General features: G+C 48.4%; 1 protein-coding gene across 1 annotated transcript; it reads left to right on the top strand.

The window, feature by feature from the left end:
• Positions 1–5071: 5071 nt before the first annotated feature.
• On the top strand, positions 5072–14162 carry il10ra (interleukin 10 receptor, alpha). Its single transcript, XM_030337382.1, has 7 exons — positions 5072–5390; positions 9294–9411; positions 9628–9800; positions 9888–10033; positions 11001–11172; positions 12330–12448; positions 12725–14162. The coding sequence occupies exons 1-7, from the start codon at positions 5324–5326 to the stop codon at positions 13493–13495; spliced, it is 1566 nt and encodes a 521-aa protein (XP_030193242.1). The 5' UTR covers positions 5072–5323; the 3' UTR covers positions 13496–14162.
• Positions 14163–14640: the final 478 nt, after the last annotated feature.

Here is a 14640-nt window from a genome sequence, read left to right as displayed (position 1 = left end):
CCTCTCCTCTCCTCTCCCCTCTCTCCTCTCCTCTCCCCCCTCTCCTCCTCTCTCCTCTCCCCCCTCTCCTCTCCCCCCTCTCCTCTCCCCCTCTCCTCTCCTCTCCTCTCCCCTCTCTCCTCTCCTCTCCCCTTTCTCCTCTCCTCTCCTCTCCCCCTCTCCTCTCCTCTCCTCTCCTCTCCTCTCCTCTCCTCTCCTCTCCCCTCTCCTCCTCTCCTCTCCTCTCCTCTCCTCTCCTCTCCTCTCCTCTCCTCTCCTCTCCCCCCTCTCCTCTCCCCCTCTCCTCTCCTCTCCCCCCTCTCCTCTCCTCCCCTCTCCCCTCTCTCCTCTCCTCTCCCCCCTCTCCTCTCCTCTCCTCTCCTCTCCCCCCTCTCCTCTCCCCCCTCTCCTCTCCCCTCTCTCCTCTCCTCTCCCCTTTCTCCTCTCCTCTCCTCTCCCCCTCTCCTCTCCTCTCCCCCCTCTCCTCTCCTCCCCTCTCCCCTCTCTCCTCTCCTCTCCCCCCTCTCCTCTCCTCTCCTCTCCTCTCCCCCCTCTCCTCTCCCCCCTCTCCTCTCCCCTCTCTCCTCTCCTCTCCCCTTTCTCCTCTCCTCTCCTCTCCCCCTCTCCTCTCCTCTCCCCCCTCTCCTCTCCTCCCCTCTCCCCTCTCTCCTCTCCTCTCCCCCCTCTCCTCTCCTCTCCTCTCCTCTCCTGGCCCTGGTTTCTCCACTGACCTCCATTCAGGCTGTTAGATAAACAGTCCTGAACATCCCCCCCCCCCATTCTGCTCCGTGCCACAGCAAAGGGTGTGTCCAGGTAGCTCGTTTTATACCTGATAGACCGGTCTCCTGAACCTGCGCTGATTCCTGGTGTGTGAGTCTATTGTGTTTCAAACAATCAGGGCTGAACCAAACACCATCGTGGTTAATCAAACAAAGAGTATCCAACACACCATCAACCCCTGTACAACCAGCGAGCATCCACGCTAGTCCGGGTGTCTTATGGGCTAAGAGAGAAGTATCCTTCCTACTTTACAACGCGCAATCTGCTAACATTGGTGACACACGTACCCAATCCCTTCTGCTCCCTCAGATCCTCTTCTCCGTACACCTGTCTGTCCCCTCTGCCCGTCTCATCACCACGGGGCACAGAGCATTCAGCCGCTCTGATCCCCGTCTCTGGAATGCTCAGAAACATCATTTCATTTCCACTTTTCAAATACCATCTCAAAACCCATCTGTTCAAAACTGTCTATTCCACCTGATGCCAATTACTATTTCTGTGTTGCTACAATTTTCTTTCTTTCTATATATATATTTTTTTTAATTGAGTTCCTCTCAAATGACTTTTGTGTACCTCTGTACTGTGTCCTTGAGTGCAGAGAAAGGCGGCTTTAAATAAAATTATTATTATTATAATGATCTAGATCAGTGGCGTGCACAGGTAGACCCAAGGCGGTGCTAGAGCACCTGTCCTTTGCCCCTTGGCCCAATCAAGTGCCCTTTTGAAAAAAATAAAATAATCAGAAATATTTTTTATTTTTTTTAAACAGTGCATGTGGCCCATGCCGACATTATCATCAATAAAGGCTTGACAATTAAAAACGTGTGATAATAATGCCCCAAAATATATGCCCCCCCCCCCTTCCTCGCACACACCTCTCTTCCTTTGTCAACGTGAACGCGCAGAGCGGACACAAACGGTTGCAGCAGCAGTTCACAGCTGCTGCCCACACACCCCTACTCCCCTGCCCTGCCCAACCAGCGATGTAACACATAAATTAATTAATCTAGAGTGTATTGTTTGCACCCTAAGCCTCCTTTCTGGATACTGTGACTGAGGAGCTAAACAGGAGATTCAACACTGGATGTCCCACTGCTAGAATCATTCAGTCCTTCCACCCCTTAACGGTACATGCCAACTGGGTAAGCACGCCAAACTCAGAAGCCAAGGAAGCTGTCCGCATCCTCTGTGATCTCTATGGAGAAGGCGAGGACCAGCTGAAGACAGAACTAAAGGTGTTCCACTGCAGCTTTCCTGCAAAGGACCTCAAATAATTATTTGCCATACTGAGGGAAAACAGTGGCCGGCTCTGTTGAGAGATCATTTTCAAAGCTGAAAATTACCAAAACTAAACTAAGAAGTCTGTGTGGAGAAGAACGGCTCTCTGACCTTCTCCTGCTTGCTATAGAAAAATATATCAAGATCAATCATAGTGAGGTCATCAACATCTTTAAAGACATGGCACCGAGGAGGTTGCTGCTTTAGAAAGTGATAATGATCACTCTTCACTTCAAAATGACGCTTTAAAAAAAAAAATCTCACACTGCTATAATAAGGCAGCCGGCAGTTCCACATGCTGCATGTTTCCTTCCCATGTGTTCTAATGTGATTTGGTGTATGCTGCCTTTAGCTCGAGACCCTCGGCTCCACCCCTTCAGCCCCACCTCTAGACAGTGCACACCTGGAGTCCTGCCGCTGTCTGTTTAGCAGCTCTCTAGTCTTAGTTTTGTGTTGGGCAAGGAAGCCTGCCATTATGTTTGTTCCCACTTTTCTCCTGGTTCTGTGTTGCTAGGGAGGATTAGAACATGTACTTTTCTTTAATTTAGAAAGTTGTCTTTTGTTTCTAGTCAGGGATAAGCTACGTTTTGTTTGTTGTTTTTGCCTGTGGATCTCCCTGAAGACAAGCGCTTGAGTTTGGCAATAAACACCCTTAACTTGGACTACATGACTCCTACTGTTTTTGACATGGTACTATGTTACTCCCCTTACCCCTAGCCCACTTAGGGGACGTAACACGGCACAAAGTGCCCTTATTTTTCACTGAGCACCTGCCCCCCAAAATGTCTGTGCACGCCACTGATCTAGATATATAATTTACAATCAAATCGATTAAAACAACCAAATCACACAAATGAACATGCTCAGACAAGTTGTTGTGAAAATATATTTGATGAGATGTGTGTGTACACCCAAAACATGCACATGCACTCTGAATGAGCACATGCACTATAATATAGCACATACACTATAATATAGTACATGCACTTTAATTGAGCACATGCACTTTAATTGAGCACATGCACTAAAATATAGCCTATGCACTACCATTGAGCACATGCACATGCAGTCGAGTCAAGGTTGCAACGCAGAGCAATATGATGACCATTGAAGCCTTCACTAAAGTAACAAATCAACATGTTGTGTATCGATGCAGTGAGCAGCCAACATAAGGGTCATCAGGAGCACCTTGTTGTTTAAAGGAAGCCCAAACTGGGACCCTGCCCCATTCGACTCTCTGATGTACAGCAGCAATAGCCTGGCTCCGACGACCGCCTACGTACTTCCACTCAATTTTCTTTTCCCTTCAGTACAACTTCTGCGTAATGCCCTAAATGCCACGAGGCATTTGGAGGACAGGTAACAGGTAACTACGTCTGCGTTTGCGGCATGTTCGCGGGATTTCTCCGGCCAAATGTTGCCGGTCGAATCAGCGAACAGAGGAAGTATGGAGGTAGATTTGTGTCTTTATTATGTAATCAAAAATAATAGGTTTGAGAGCAAAACTTTCCACACTGCAATCAAAAAATAGGTTTGAGAGCAAAACTTTCCACACTGCAATCAAAAAATGTTTTATTGCAAGATACAAACAACAAACAAAACTTTTGGGTTTGCAAACAAAACTTTTGAATTCCCATTAATATTTTTTTTATCACATTCATTTATCTTGCAATAAAACATTTTTTGATTGCAGTGTCGATAGTTTTGCTCTCAAATCTAATTTTTGATTGCAGTGTGGAAAGTTTTGCTCTCAAACCTATTTTTTGATTGCAGTGTGGAACGTTTTGCTCTCAAACCTATTATTTTTGATTGCATAATAAAGACAGAAATCTACCTCCATAGAAGTGGCTGAGAACAATGACGTTGAGGTCTCGCGCTAGTTTGAGTTGTAGCCAAACGTAAGCGATTGGTTATGGCAGATCCAGAGTGGCACTGGGCCGAGCCAATAGTCTTAAACTGCAACCGACACCAGTGAGTTAATGTTTGTCGAGAGAGGCGAGGCTCTCTCTGGTTTAGTGGGGAAAAGGAAACGAAGACAGCAGCAGGGATTGTTGGAATACCAAATAAAACGTACAGAGATTAACTATTTCTGCACCACTAGAGGGCGGTGTTGAGTCTCAGCGAAGAAAGGGGGGTGTGCCCTTATGTCAAACTCTCCTCCAACTTGCACTTAAAAAAGCCGGTCTTAAAACCTCTCGGACTGGAATCAATAAATAGGGATTAACCCTAACCCTATTAGCTGCTTTCCCACGTACTAAATAGTTTGTCGAGTGGCAGGTGGATAACCCCAGTCCCACAGACCGCACGACAACCAGAGGTGCCTTTACGAGAACATACAGAACAACGGAAGAACACTCAACACACAACCCACAACACAGCCCACGGACACGAGGGCCTCGGTGCGGGCATCGCTTCAGCACAGAGCCCCCCTGTCACCGAGCTGCGACCCCACATCAAACCCTCACAGTCGGTTCTGGGGGTTCTGGGTCTTAAACCTGGAGGGCGCTCTGAATCCAGATAATTGATGCCGTCCCCGGATCCCAGGAACGTGCTTGATCGTTGATTCGAATAATTGAATGTGGTTTATATAGGCTAATTGCTGGATTGAATCCATATGCAAAAAATATGTGCGTTGCAATATTTGACTGCGTAAACGTTTAGAAGGTGGGCCTTTCAGAGATAAAACGACAAAAACAACACACAAAACGCAAAAACAATCCCCCAAATATCTGCCAGGGTTATTTATCTATATATATGTATACTTTAGCAGAAACAGGAAGCGAAGAAAAAACAATCTGAAACGAGACTGTGCTGAGGTTAACTGAGCGCATGTCTTCTACAAGTGAGATTAAAGACATGACAGCAATACACATATTAGAGGAGGACATGGGCCGAGAGAACCCTTTAGGATCCTGTAACACCATCGGAATGTGTGTGTGAGTGTGTGTGTGTGTGTGTGTGTGTGTGTGTGTGTGTGTGTGTGTGTGTGTGTGTGTGTGTGTGTGTGTGTGTGTGTGTGTGTGTGTGTGTGTGTGCGTGTGTGCGTGTGTGCGTGTGTGTGCGTGTGTGCGTGTGTGTGTGTCGACGGGGGCGGTGTCGTGTAGTCGACGGAGGAAGTATGCCACCGAGAGCGAGAGACGGAGTGTCGCTCATACAACAAGAGTAGGACCAGAAGCTCTCTGCGACCAGACGGACTCCGACTCAGTAGCCTGAACATCTGGAATAGGAAAACACGTTACAGCTGGAGTCCCGCGTTCGGAGGGACAGCTGAGAGGCGATATCTCTGATGGAGCAACTCCGAACTCTGTGGGTTCTGCTCTTTACTACAGTCTGCAGCAACAGTGTGTCATCAGGTAATAATTATAAGTTAATTTAAAGTGTTTATAATAATTACCTATTCTTTTCCATAAATGTCTCTCTATTGTTCTATCCTCGTTTGTGTGTGTGTGTGTGTGTGTGTGTGTGTGTGTGTGTGTGTGTGTGTGTGTGTGTGTGTGTGTGTGTGTGTGTGTGTGTGTGTGTGTGTGTGTGTGTGTGTGTGTGTGTGTGTTTTTATGATGGTCTTAATACTCACGGTATTAATACACAGCATTGGCCATTCTCACATCTGTCGCTGTTGCAATACATTTAGAATTTGAATTTTAAATAGTAATAATAACTTTTGTTATGATTATTATTATAAAAAAAAATGATATCCTCGCAGTTCTGTCCCATCTTGGTGTGATCCAGATGCCTCGGACACCAGCCTTCTCCCAGTTTTCTCCCAGTTTCAGTGATGACGCTCTCAACAAAATGGCTGTAAAGAGATTTATTTTCTTTGTATTAGTACCATGTTGGTCATTTTGATATCGATTTTAAAGGTCCCATGGCATGAAAATCTCACTTTATGAGGTTTTCTAACATAAATATGAGTTCCCCTATAGCCTGCCTATGGTCTAGCCTGGTTCTACCAGACTCTCGTACTTCACTTCATTTCATTTCATTTGTACAGAGAGTCTGGACATAATCAATCGACAAACGTTAACTCACTTGAAGGCGGGTGTCTGTTGAAGTTTAAAATGATTGGATCTGCCCAGTGCCACTCTGGATCTGCCATAACCAATCGCTAACGTTTGGTTGTGACGTATGTCATGCGCCGGGAATCACGCGCAGGTTGTACACAAACCAAACACCTTGAACGTCTGAACGAAAATGTCCGTCAACGACAGCTGCAGGTTTTGTTCGTCGAATTTAATTTATAAAATTGCACATTGTAAATCAACTACCGACCTACAACAACAACTCAAACTGGCGTACGACTTTATCGTCATTGTTCTCAGACACGCCCTCTGTTCGCTGATTGGTGGCCGCTGTGGCGGCACCAGAAAACCAAATTACATACAGCAGGTCCAGACCTAGTACTGAAGGGAAATTCAAATTGAGCGGAAGTAGTTAGGCGGGCGGAGCCAGGCTACCTATGGTCCCCCAGTGGCTAACAACTTGCCTACGGTGTAAAACAAGCACAAGGTGTTCTGCTCGTGTGGTGGAATTTAACCGAGGTCTAAACACTTCGACTAATTCAACAAAATAATTTAGGACACCAGGCTGAGGTCAGCACGCATTATCCCTGTAGCTTCCTGCTCCTCTGGTGGGTTCCAACATACGCTCTGACCCCAGACTCCCCGGCATCATGTCACGCCCTGGATCAGAATCCAGAGACGCTTTAAATGTTTTCTACCATTAGATATATAGGCCTAATAATAATCATGGTTTACCATGGAATATAATCATTCATTTCTACCACACTCGCCTTTGAAGAAAACGGAGGCTCAAGCACGCTGATTTGGAATCTAAGCTCCTCCCCTTTCTCTGCCTTGCCCGCCCAGAGAATTTGGCCCGCCAATGACACACGATCGTGCGAGCGCCACATGAGTTTGTGTGTGATGATTACACACACTGTAACGCAAGTGTTTGCTGTCGGTTCTTTGACGTCTCTTTTATTTCCACAACGAGACTGTAGTGGGGGTTATCTCAGCCATGGTTGAGAAGGAATTGGGGGAAAGGAACTTTGGATTTGACTCCCTGAAGTACATGAACGGTGACATGCCGCCGGTTGCCGCGAGGCACCAACGCCGCGAAGCACCAACGCCCGGCAGCGGGCAGCCGGCAGCAGGCAGCACGCGGTTCAGTCTACTTCAGATTGATGTGAAAGTGGAAGAACCAGAGAAGTCGGAGAACCCAACGCAGTCGTTTGTGATTCATAATATCGTCTGGAGGCGCACACAGCTTTTGGCCGTGATAATATGTGTTATATGATATAGATATCTATGTATTATATGATATTATTTAGATATATAGTTCCAGGACTGTAACGCAAGTGTTGTACACTTCCTTGTTATTTGGGTAACCGTTCTGCTTTTGGTGTTATGGCGCGTCGGACGTCGGACTCGTCTCTGGTATTTCCACAACGAGACTCGTGGTGGGGGTTATCTCAGCCATGGTTGAGAATGAATTGGGGGAAAGGAACTTTGGCTTTGACTCCCTCAAGAACATGAACCACGACATGGAGGAGAGGTGGTTCCGCTGCCGAGGAACCACCGCCTCGGCGCTGCAGGAGGCGGAGGTGCCTAAGTGCTGCCCGGCAACAATCCCTTTCTCCTCCATGTCGCGGTTCAGTCTACTTCACATTGATGTGGACGTGGAAGAACCAGGAACGTCGGAGAACCCATGCGCGGTCGTTTGAGATTCATAATATCGTCTCACACAGCTTTAGGCCGTGATAATATATATGATATGATATAGATACCTATATCTATATCTATGATATAGATACATGTATAATATGATATTATTTAGATATAGAACTCCAGGACTCCCGTGTGTTCTAGAATATTTACAGAACACGGCTAAAGGCTGTGTGCGCCTCGCCATTGCGATACATCCACTGTAAACAGAGCGCATGGTACCGTGGCTGCAAGCTGCTCAGGGCCACACCCCCACCCTCCTCCTTGACCCGCCTCGCTCCTCATTTGTATTATATCTACAGACACCAAAACAGCGCAGTGGCTGTAACTCTGCACCACGGCTGAATTTCGGGAACGTCTTTGAATACTGTGTTAGTGGCCCACTAATACCTATATCAAAGAATACATAAAATAGCATGTCATGGGACCTTTAAATGCTCTTGCACACTAGATTACTTTGCTACCTTAGTCCGGTCACCAATTTATGCATTGCATGGTCTTCCTGTGCTTGCAATACAATGTAAAGTTTTGTTGTTTGTTCTCGAGCTGGTTTGCTATAGAGGCGACTATATAAATCCCCCGCTGCCGGCCGGCTTTTTGACATATCCACGTGGGGTTGTATCACAAAGGCGATTTCATTGGACAGATTATGTGATCCAGATACCTTGGACACCAGCCTTCCGAGTTGCAATGTGACGATTTCCGGTCTTGGAACACATTGCTTTTCTGTTTGTCATCGTGATTGTGTCATGAAATTGGCTAGTCGTTGTTTATTGTTAGCTACATTCGCCTCTGTAGCAAACCACCTCGAAAACAAACAACACAACTTTCCATTGTATTGCACGCACAGCAAGAGCTTAAAATGACCAACATGGTGCAAATACACAGAAAAGAAATCTCCTTACGGGCGCAGCCATTTTTATTGAGAAAATCATATCTTAACTCGGTATACTAATTCCGAGGGGGCTCGACCAGGGGGCGTACCTCCGTGAAATGCCGCAAGAAAGCTGGGAGATTTCCCCACTTGCAACTCGGAAGGCTGGTGTCCGAGGCATCTGGAACACACCATGTGTGTTCCAGATGCCTGTGGACATGCGTCTGTGGACGGATCTCAATGACATTGCATTGGGCGCTTTCGAAATGCATTGTGGGTCCAAGTTCTGTCGGCTCTGTGGCCTGCGTCAAAAAGCTGGCCACAAGTAATGTGGAATCAATAGGATCGGCTTTATTAGCGGGAAGTGATTCGATTGGCTGCAGGCTGCGTCTCCAACGACTTGTCCCCTATATGTCAGACACGCCGCCGCTCATCCGTCGGCGGTCACATGTAGTGTGACCGTAGGGTCAGGCTGGCGGACGACGCGTCCCCTCCGTCCGACGAAAGACCCTCTCCTGTCCCTTCGTGTGTTTTTCCGTCTGCACTTCTTGCCGAACCGAACAGAGTGGAATCGTACTGGTCTGCGGTTCCACTGGCCGTCCGTTCTTGCATCGAGCATAGCCCCAGTAAGGCTTACCCTGGAGATGTGTGTTCCTCAGCCTCCCCCCGCCGGCCGGACCACCTGAAGGCCAGCCGATGGGATGGTGAGCAGACGGTGGTTTGGGACCCCCCTAGTGACGTCACACCCCTGGCCCGGTACTCGGTCCAGATGTCAAAGTAAGAGCCTCCCATCTCTTAATGATGAATCACCCTCGGCGATTCTCATGAGTCTTACACATTATTTAAAACAACGATTTTTATCCTTTTGTTTAACGTTCGCTTTCCTCTTCATCTAGTATTTATTAAAGAAAAAGTTCTGGTTAGTGAAGGACCGAATGTCATCTGAGCCCTTGGTTTCCTCTGTTTCCCGTGCCTCCCATTATCGCTCCCCAGGTATAAAGAAAAGTGGCAGGGCGTGCCGAACTGCACGCTGATCCAGGCCCCCCTCTGTGAACTCACCTGGCTTATCGACGACTTCATGGAGCCGTACCGGGTCAGAGTCCAAACCGTCACAGCCAACGGCGTCTCAGAATGGGCGGTCCTTAGGAAGTTCCTCCCCAACGACAGTAAGGCCCTCTTATTGGTTGAACCCCTGTCACTCCTCCTGATGGGCTGCTGGGCGGTTTCCTGACGAGGTGGGTGTTGTCTGACAGGTAACCTGCGCCCGCCCTCCTTCACCCTGCGGGCGTCCTCCCACTCTCTGAACGTGACGGTGGACGACAAGCCGCTCCTGAGGAAGATCTCTCTGTTTGGGATGACCTACACCATGTTCCTGGAGGAGAGGGGCCGACCCAACGAGGTAGGGGCCCTCATTATGGGAGGGAATACGTTTACCTTTCTAAATGGAAACAATGGGAACTTAACGTTACATTTTTACATTAACATTCAGGGCGTTTAGCAGACAATTTTATCCAAAGCAACTTACAATAATTACATTTGTCAGAAGAAGAGAAACAACAATATATGGCTATCGGTACAGTAAGGATGTTCACAGAACCAAGTGCCAACACTTACAATTACTAGGTTAACTTATTCCCTGTACATATGAAGAGAGCTTGGATAAGATTCTACACAAAGCTAAGTACTATGTTTAAGTGCAAGGACGTACAACATACAATAAATGCGTGTTTTAGAGGTGTATCAGCGATGTTGGGTGACGTCAATTCTGTTGGTATTTGAAGCGAGATCCCAAACAAACAGAGCCAGCTCACCCCTCACTTCTGTGTTTTGTGCATCCAGTTAACCTATCATGAACGCAGCGCAAAAACCCACAACACCCACCCCTTGTCGTTGATTGGTTGGAATACTATTTATTTGGGTTTTGAGTGGTTGGTAGTACAATTCGTTTTTGTGTGCGATCTCGGAGCATAGACTGCCTACAGAGACACATTTTTTTGCTTATGGTCCGGGCAGCAAGCGGATCGTGAGGAAAGATCAGATGAATGTGATCATTTATGTTTCGGCCTTGAACCGCTGATACAACCTTTAAGTGCCAGGACGGACAACATACAATAAGTAAGTCCATTAAGAGCCAGGACGTACAATATACAATAAGTAAGTCCATTAAGAGCCAGGACGTACAACATACAATAAGTAAGTCCATCAAGAGCCAGGACGTACAACATACAATAAGTGCGTACATTAAGTGCCAGGACGTACAACATACAATAAGTGAGTACATTAATTGCCAGTCGTACTCAGCCTTATTGTCCCCCTGAAGAGAGTATGTCAACAGAACGTCATGTTTGACCAAAACGTGTCCCCAGACGAGCATGGCGTACCTGAAGGACGACACGGAGGGCCCTGAGGGGAGGAGCCACACCTTCCGGGCATTGTACTGGGGGAGGGACTACTGCGTCCGGCTTCAGGTGGCGGGAAACACGGGCCTTCAGCGCAGTGACGTCTCCGCCCCGCAGTGTGTTCGTCTCCCCGTCCCAGGTGAGGAGGACCTCCAGCCTCATGGTGTCATAGGACCTCCATCCTCATGGTGTCATAGGACCTCCATCCTCATGGTGTCATAGGACCTCCATCCTCAAGGTGTCATAGGACACTATCTCACTGTCACAGGACACTATCTCACTATCATAGGACACTATCTCACTGTCACAGGACACTATCACAGGACCCTTTCTCACTATCACAGGACACTATCACAGGACACTATCTCGCTATCACAGGACACTATCTCACTATCACAGGACACTATCACAGGACACTATCTCACTATCACAGGACACTATCTCACTGTCACAGGACCCTATCTCACTATCACAGGACACTATCACAGGACACTATCACAGGACACTATCTCACTATCACAGGACACTATCTCACTATCACAGGACACTATCTCACTATCACAGGACACTATCTCACTATCACAGGACCCTATCTCACTGTCACAGGACACTATCACAGGACACTATCTCACTATCACAGGACACTATCACAGGACCCTTTCTCACTATCACAGGACACTATCTCACTATCAAAGGACACTATCTCACTATCACAGGACACTATCTCACTATCACAGGACCCTATCTCACTGTCACAGGACACTATCACAGGACACTATCTCACTATCACAGGACACTATCTCACTATCACAGGACACTATCTGACTATCACAGGACACTATCACAGGACACTATCTCACTATCACAGGACACTATCACAGGACACTATCTCACTATCACAGGACACTATCTCACTATCACAGGACCCTGTCTCACTGTCACAGGACACTATCACAGGACACTATCACAGGACCCTATCTCACTGTCACAGGACACTATCTCACTGTCACAGGACACTATCACAGGACACTATCTCACTGTCACAGGACACTATCTCACTATCACAGGACACTATCTCACTGTCACAGGACACTATCACAGGACACTTTCTCACTGTCACAGGACACTATCTCACTGTCACAGGACACTATCACAGGGCACTATCACAGGACACTATCTCACGGTCACAGGACACTATCTCACTGTCACAGGACACTAGAGAGACAGACTGATTGGGGAACATCGTCACATTGCTTTGTATCTCACTTCACCCCTCTCTCCTCCATGCCCCATCAGAGTGGTACTACTACGCAGTGTCCTCCCTGTCCGTCCTGGCCGTGCTGGCCGGGCTCGCGGTCATCATGGTCGCCCTCTGCAGCTTCCTGAGGCATCCAGAGAAGACGCCGCTGGCACTGGTGAGAGGCTGCAGCTCACTGCCGAACCGCAGCAAGTGTTTTTTGTGTCACTGTGCAGGGCGATATATTGTGAAATGTCTAGTCCTTGGTTTTGCACTTTGAGTTATCTTGATGAAGGTTTGATAGGAATCAAACCACCCGGGCAGCAACGTGTCACGAGTTGACAAGGATCACAACTCAAACTCCTCATGTGAGCTCGGTTGTCACAGAAGTTCCTGTTTGGTAATACTGAGCAATAACAAAGTGTCCGCTTTCGTGTCCCTCTTTGACTTGCAGGAACCCCCCGAGAAGAGCTGGTCTCCCCTCAGGGTGGGAGAGGGGCCCATGGAGGTGGTCACCGACAAAGGCTGGCTGCTCTGCATGCCCAAGACCCCCCTGGAGGGCTGGGGGGGCCCTGGGCCCCGGAGCCTGGAGGCCTTCAGACCGGAGACGGACTGGAAGAGCGAGAGTAGAACCAGCATGGACAGCGGTGTGAGCGTGAGCTCCAACGGCGCCACGAAGACGGGAGGAAGTGATGCGGTCCGACAGGAAGACAGCGGGTGGGTGAGCAGCGGCGGCTCCCGGGGCGCGGGGGCACCTCCCCCGCAGGTCTGGAGGATTCACGCCCGCCCCGAAGAGGAGACGGAGGCCCCCGCTGCCTCTGGGCCGGGCCCCCAGCGACGGGGCTCCGGCAGCTCAGAGGGACCGGACGGCGGGTCTGGGCAGAGTGGTCCGGCCCCGGACCCGTACCGGCACCAGGCGGGTTCGGGGCCGCGGGGCGGGGGGGCGGCTCTGAAGGAGGCCGCCCCCACAGGCTACCAGAGGGGACAGACCCCCGCGCAGCCCTCTGGGTACCAGCCCGCCTTTCACACAAACTACCGGCGGAAAACGCACATCATGATGGAGACGCTGGTGAGCGTGGAGGACTCTGATTCGTCGTCGGAGCGGACGCGCACGGTGTTGGATGAGGCGTCCCCCACGCTGTTCCTGCCCCTCACGTTCCTCCCCTCTGTGAGGGGGGGCCTGGCCCCCATCTCTCTGGGTGACGTGGAGCTCTGGGGCGAGTGACCCCCCACTGGGGAGACAGCTTAATGCGATCGCTATTTAATTTATTTATTGGTTTATTAAGCTCTTCCTGCTGGCTGCTGGGCTTGTTGTTTTAAACAGGCTGACTTCAGAGCATATGTATATGGACACGTGTAAGGGTTCGGCTAAAGTTGTGTTGTTCTGTGATGAGTGCGCGCGTGTGTATAGGTTTTGGATAAATGTCCGTTGTTCTGTGGTGTGTGCGTGTGAAGGTTAAGGTCTGGTTAAAGTTGTGTTGTTCTGTGATGTGTGCGTGAGTATGGGTTTTGGATAACTGTCTGTTGTTCTGTGGTGTGTGTGTGTGTGTGTGAAGGGTGCATTAGGAAAGGGAGACTGCCCCGTTGGTATCAAAAAGAGGAGATGCCCATAAAGCAAATGTTGGCTGTGAAGGGAAAGCCCAGGGATAAAACTTACTTCTCCTAAATTACGTTATGTTGTTCGTTCTCGCGTTGAAAGACTTCCTCCTTTGAGTATCAATTTCTGACTCTTGATTCAGTTTCGATGTGGGGAAAACCTACATTTCCGGAGAAACTTCTGGAATATATTTAACTGAATAGTCATAGTGAACACATATGTGCTGTCAAAGCAGCCATCAACATAATGTACATCTCTATTTAATAAAGTTCGGACTGGGTGACTTTTACATTCATAACAGCCTTGTTTTTGTAGTGTTGCCTCACTCTGGATGCTCTGCTCAAAGAGTATAAGAATAGATTTATAAATGAGGAACTACCTGATCTACATGCTGGTCTACGCTGCTCTGTGACATTTGAACGCAAAGCCACTTCCTTTCAAAAGGGTTATACAAAGTTAAATTTACATAAAATCTTTCGGAAGAAAACTCAAACAGGAAGTGAGAAGTCACAGAAGAAACTTTTGACAAAGAATTCACAACTCTCACACATTATGTGAACTCAATGTAACAGATGAACCACATGTAACACGTCCCCCTCAGAGGGGCCCTCGGAAGACCCCAATGTCTGGAGGTCTTCCTAAGCCCCCAGAGCAGCGGGACCACTTGGAGTCTGAGGCCGAAACGGGTCCCCTAATCAGACTTTTCACACCTAACCGTGCTCAAAACTGCCAGTGTGAGTGTGGCCAGTCTGGCCAGGCCAGGCCAATTTGGC

Source organism: Gadus morhua, chromosome 16, assembly GCF_902167405.1.
Source record: "Gadus morhua chromosome 16, gadMor3.0, whole genome shotgun sequence".
Taxonomy (NCBI): domain Eukaryota; kingdom Metazoa; phylum Chordata; class Actinopteri; order Gadiformes; family Gadidae; genus Gadus; species Gadus morhua.
Note: the sequence above shows the minus strand (reverse complement) of the source record. Positions and strands in the feature narration are given on the sequence as shown.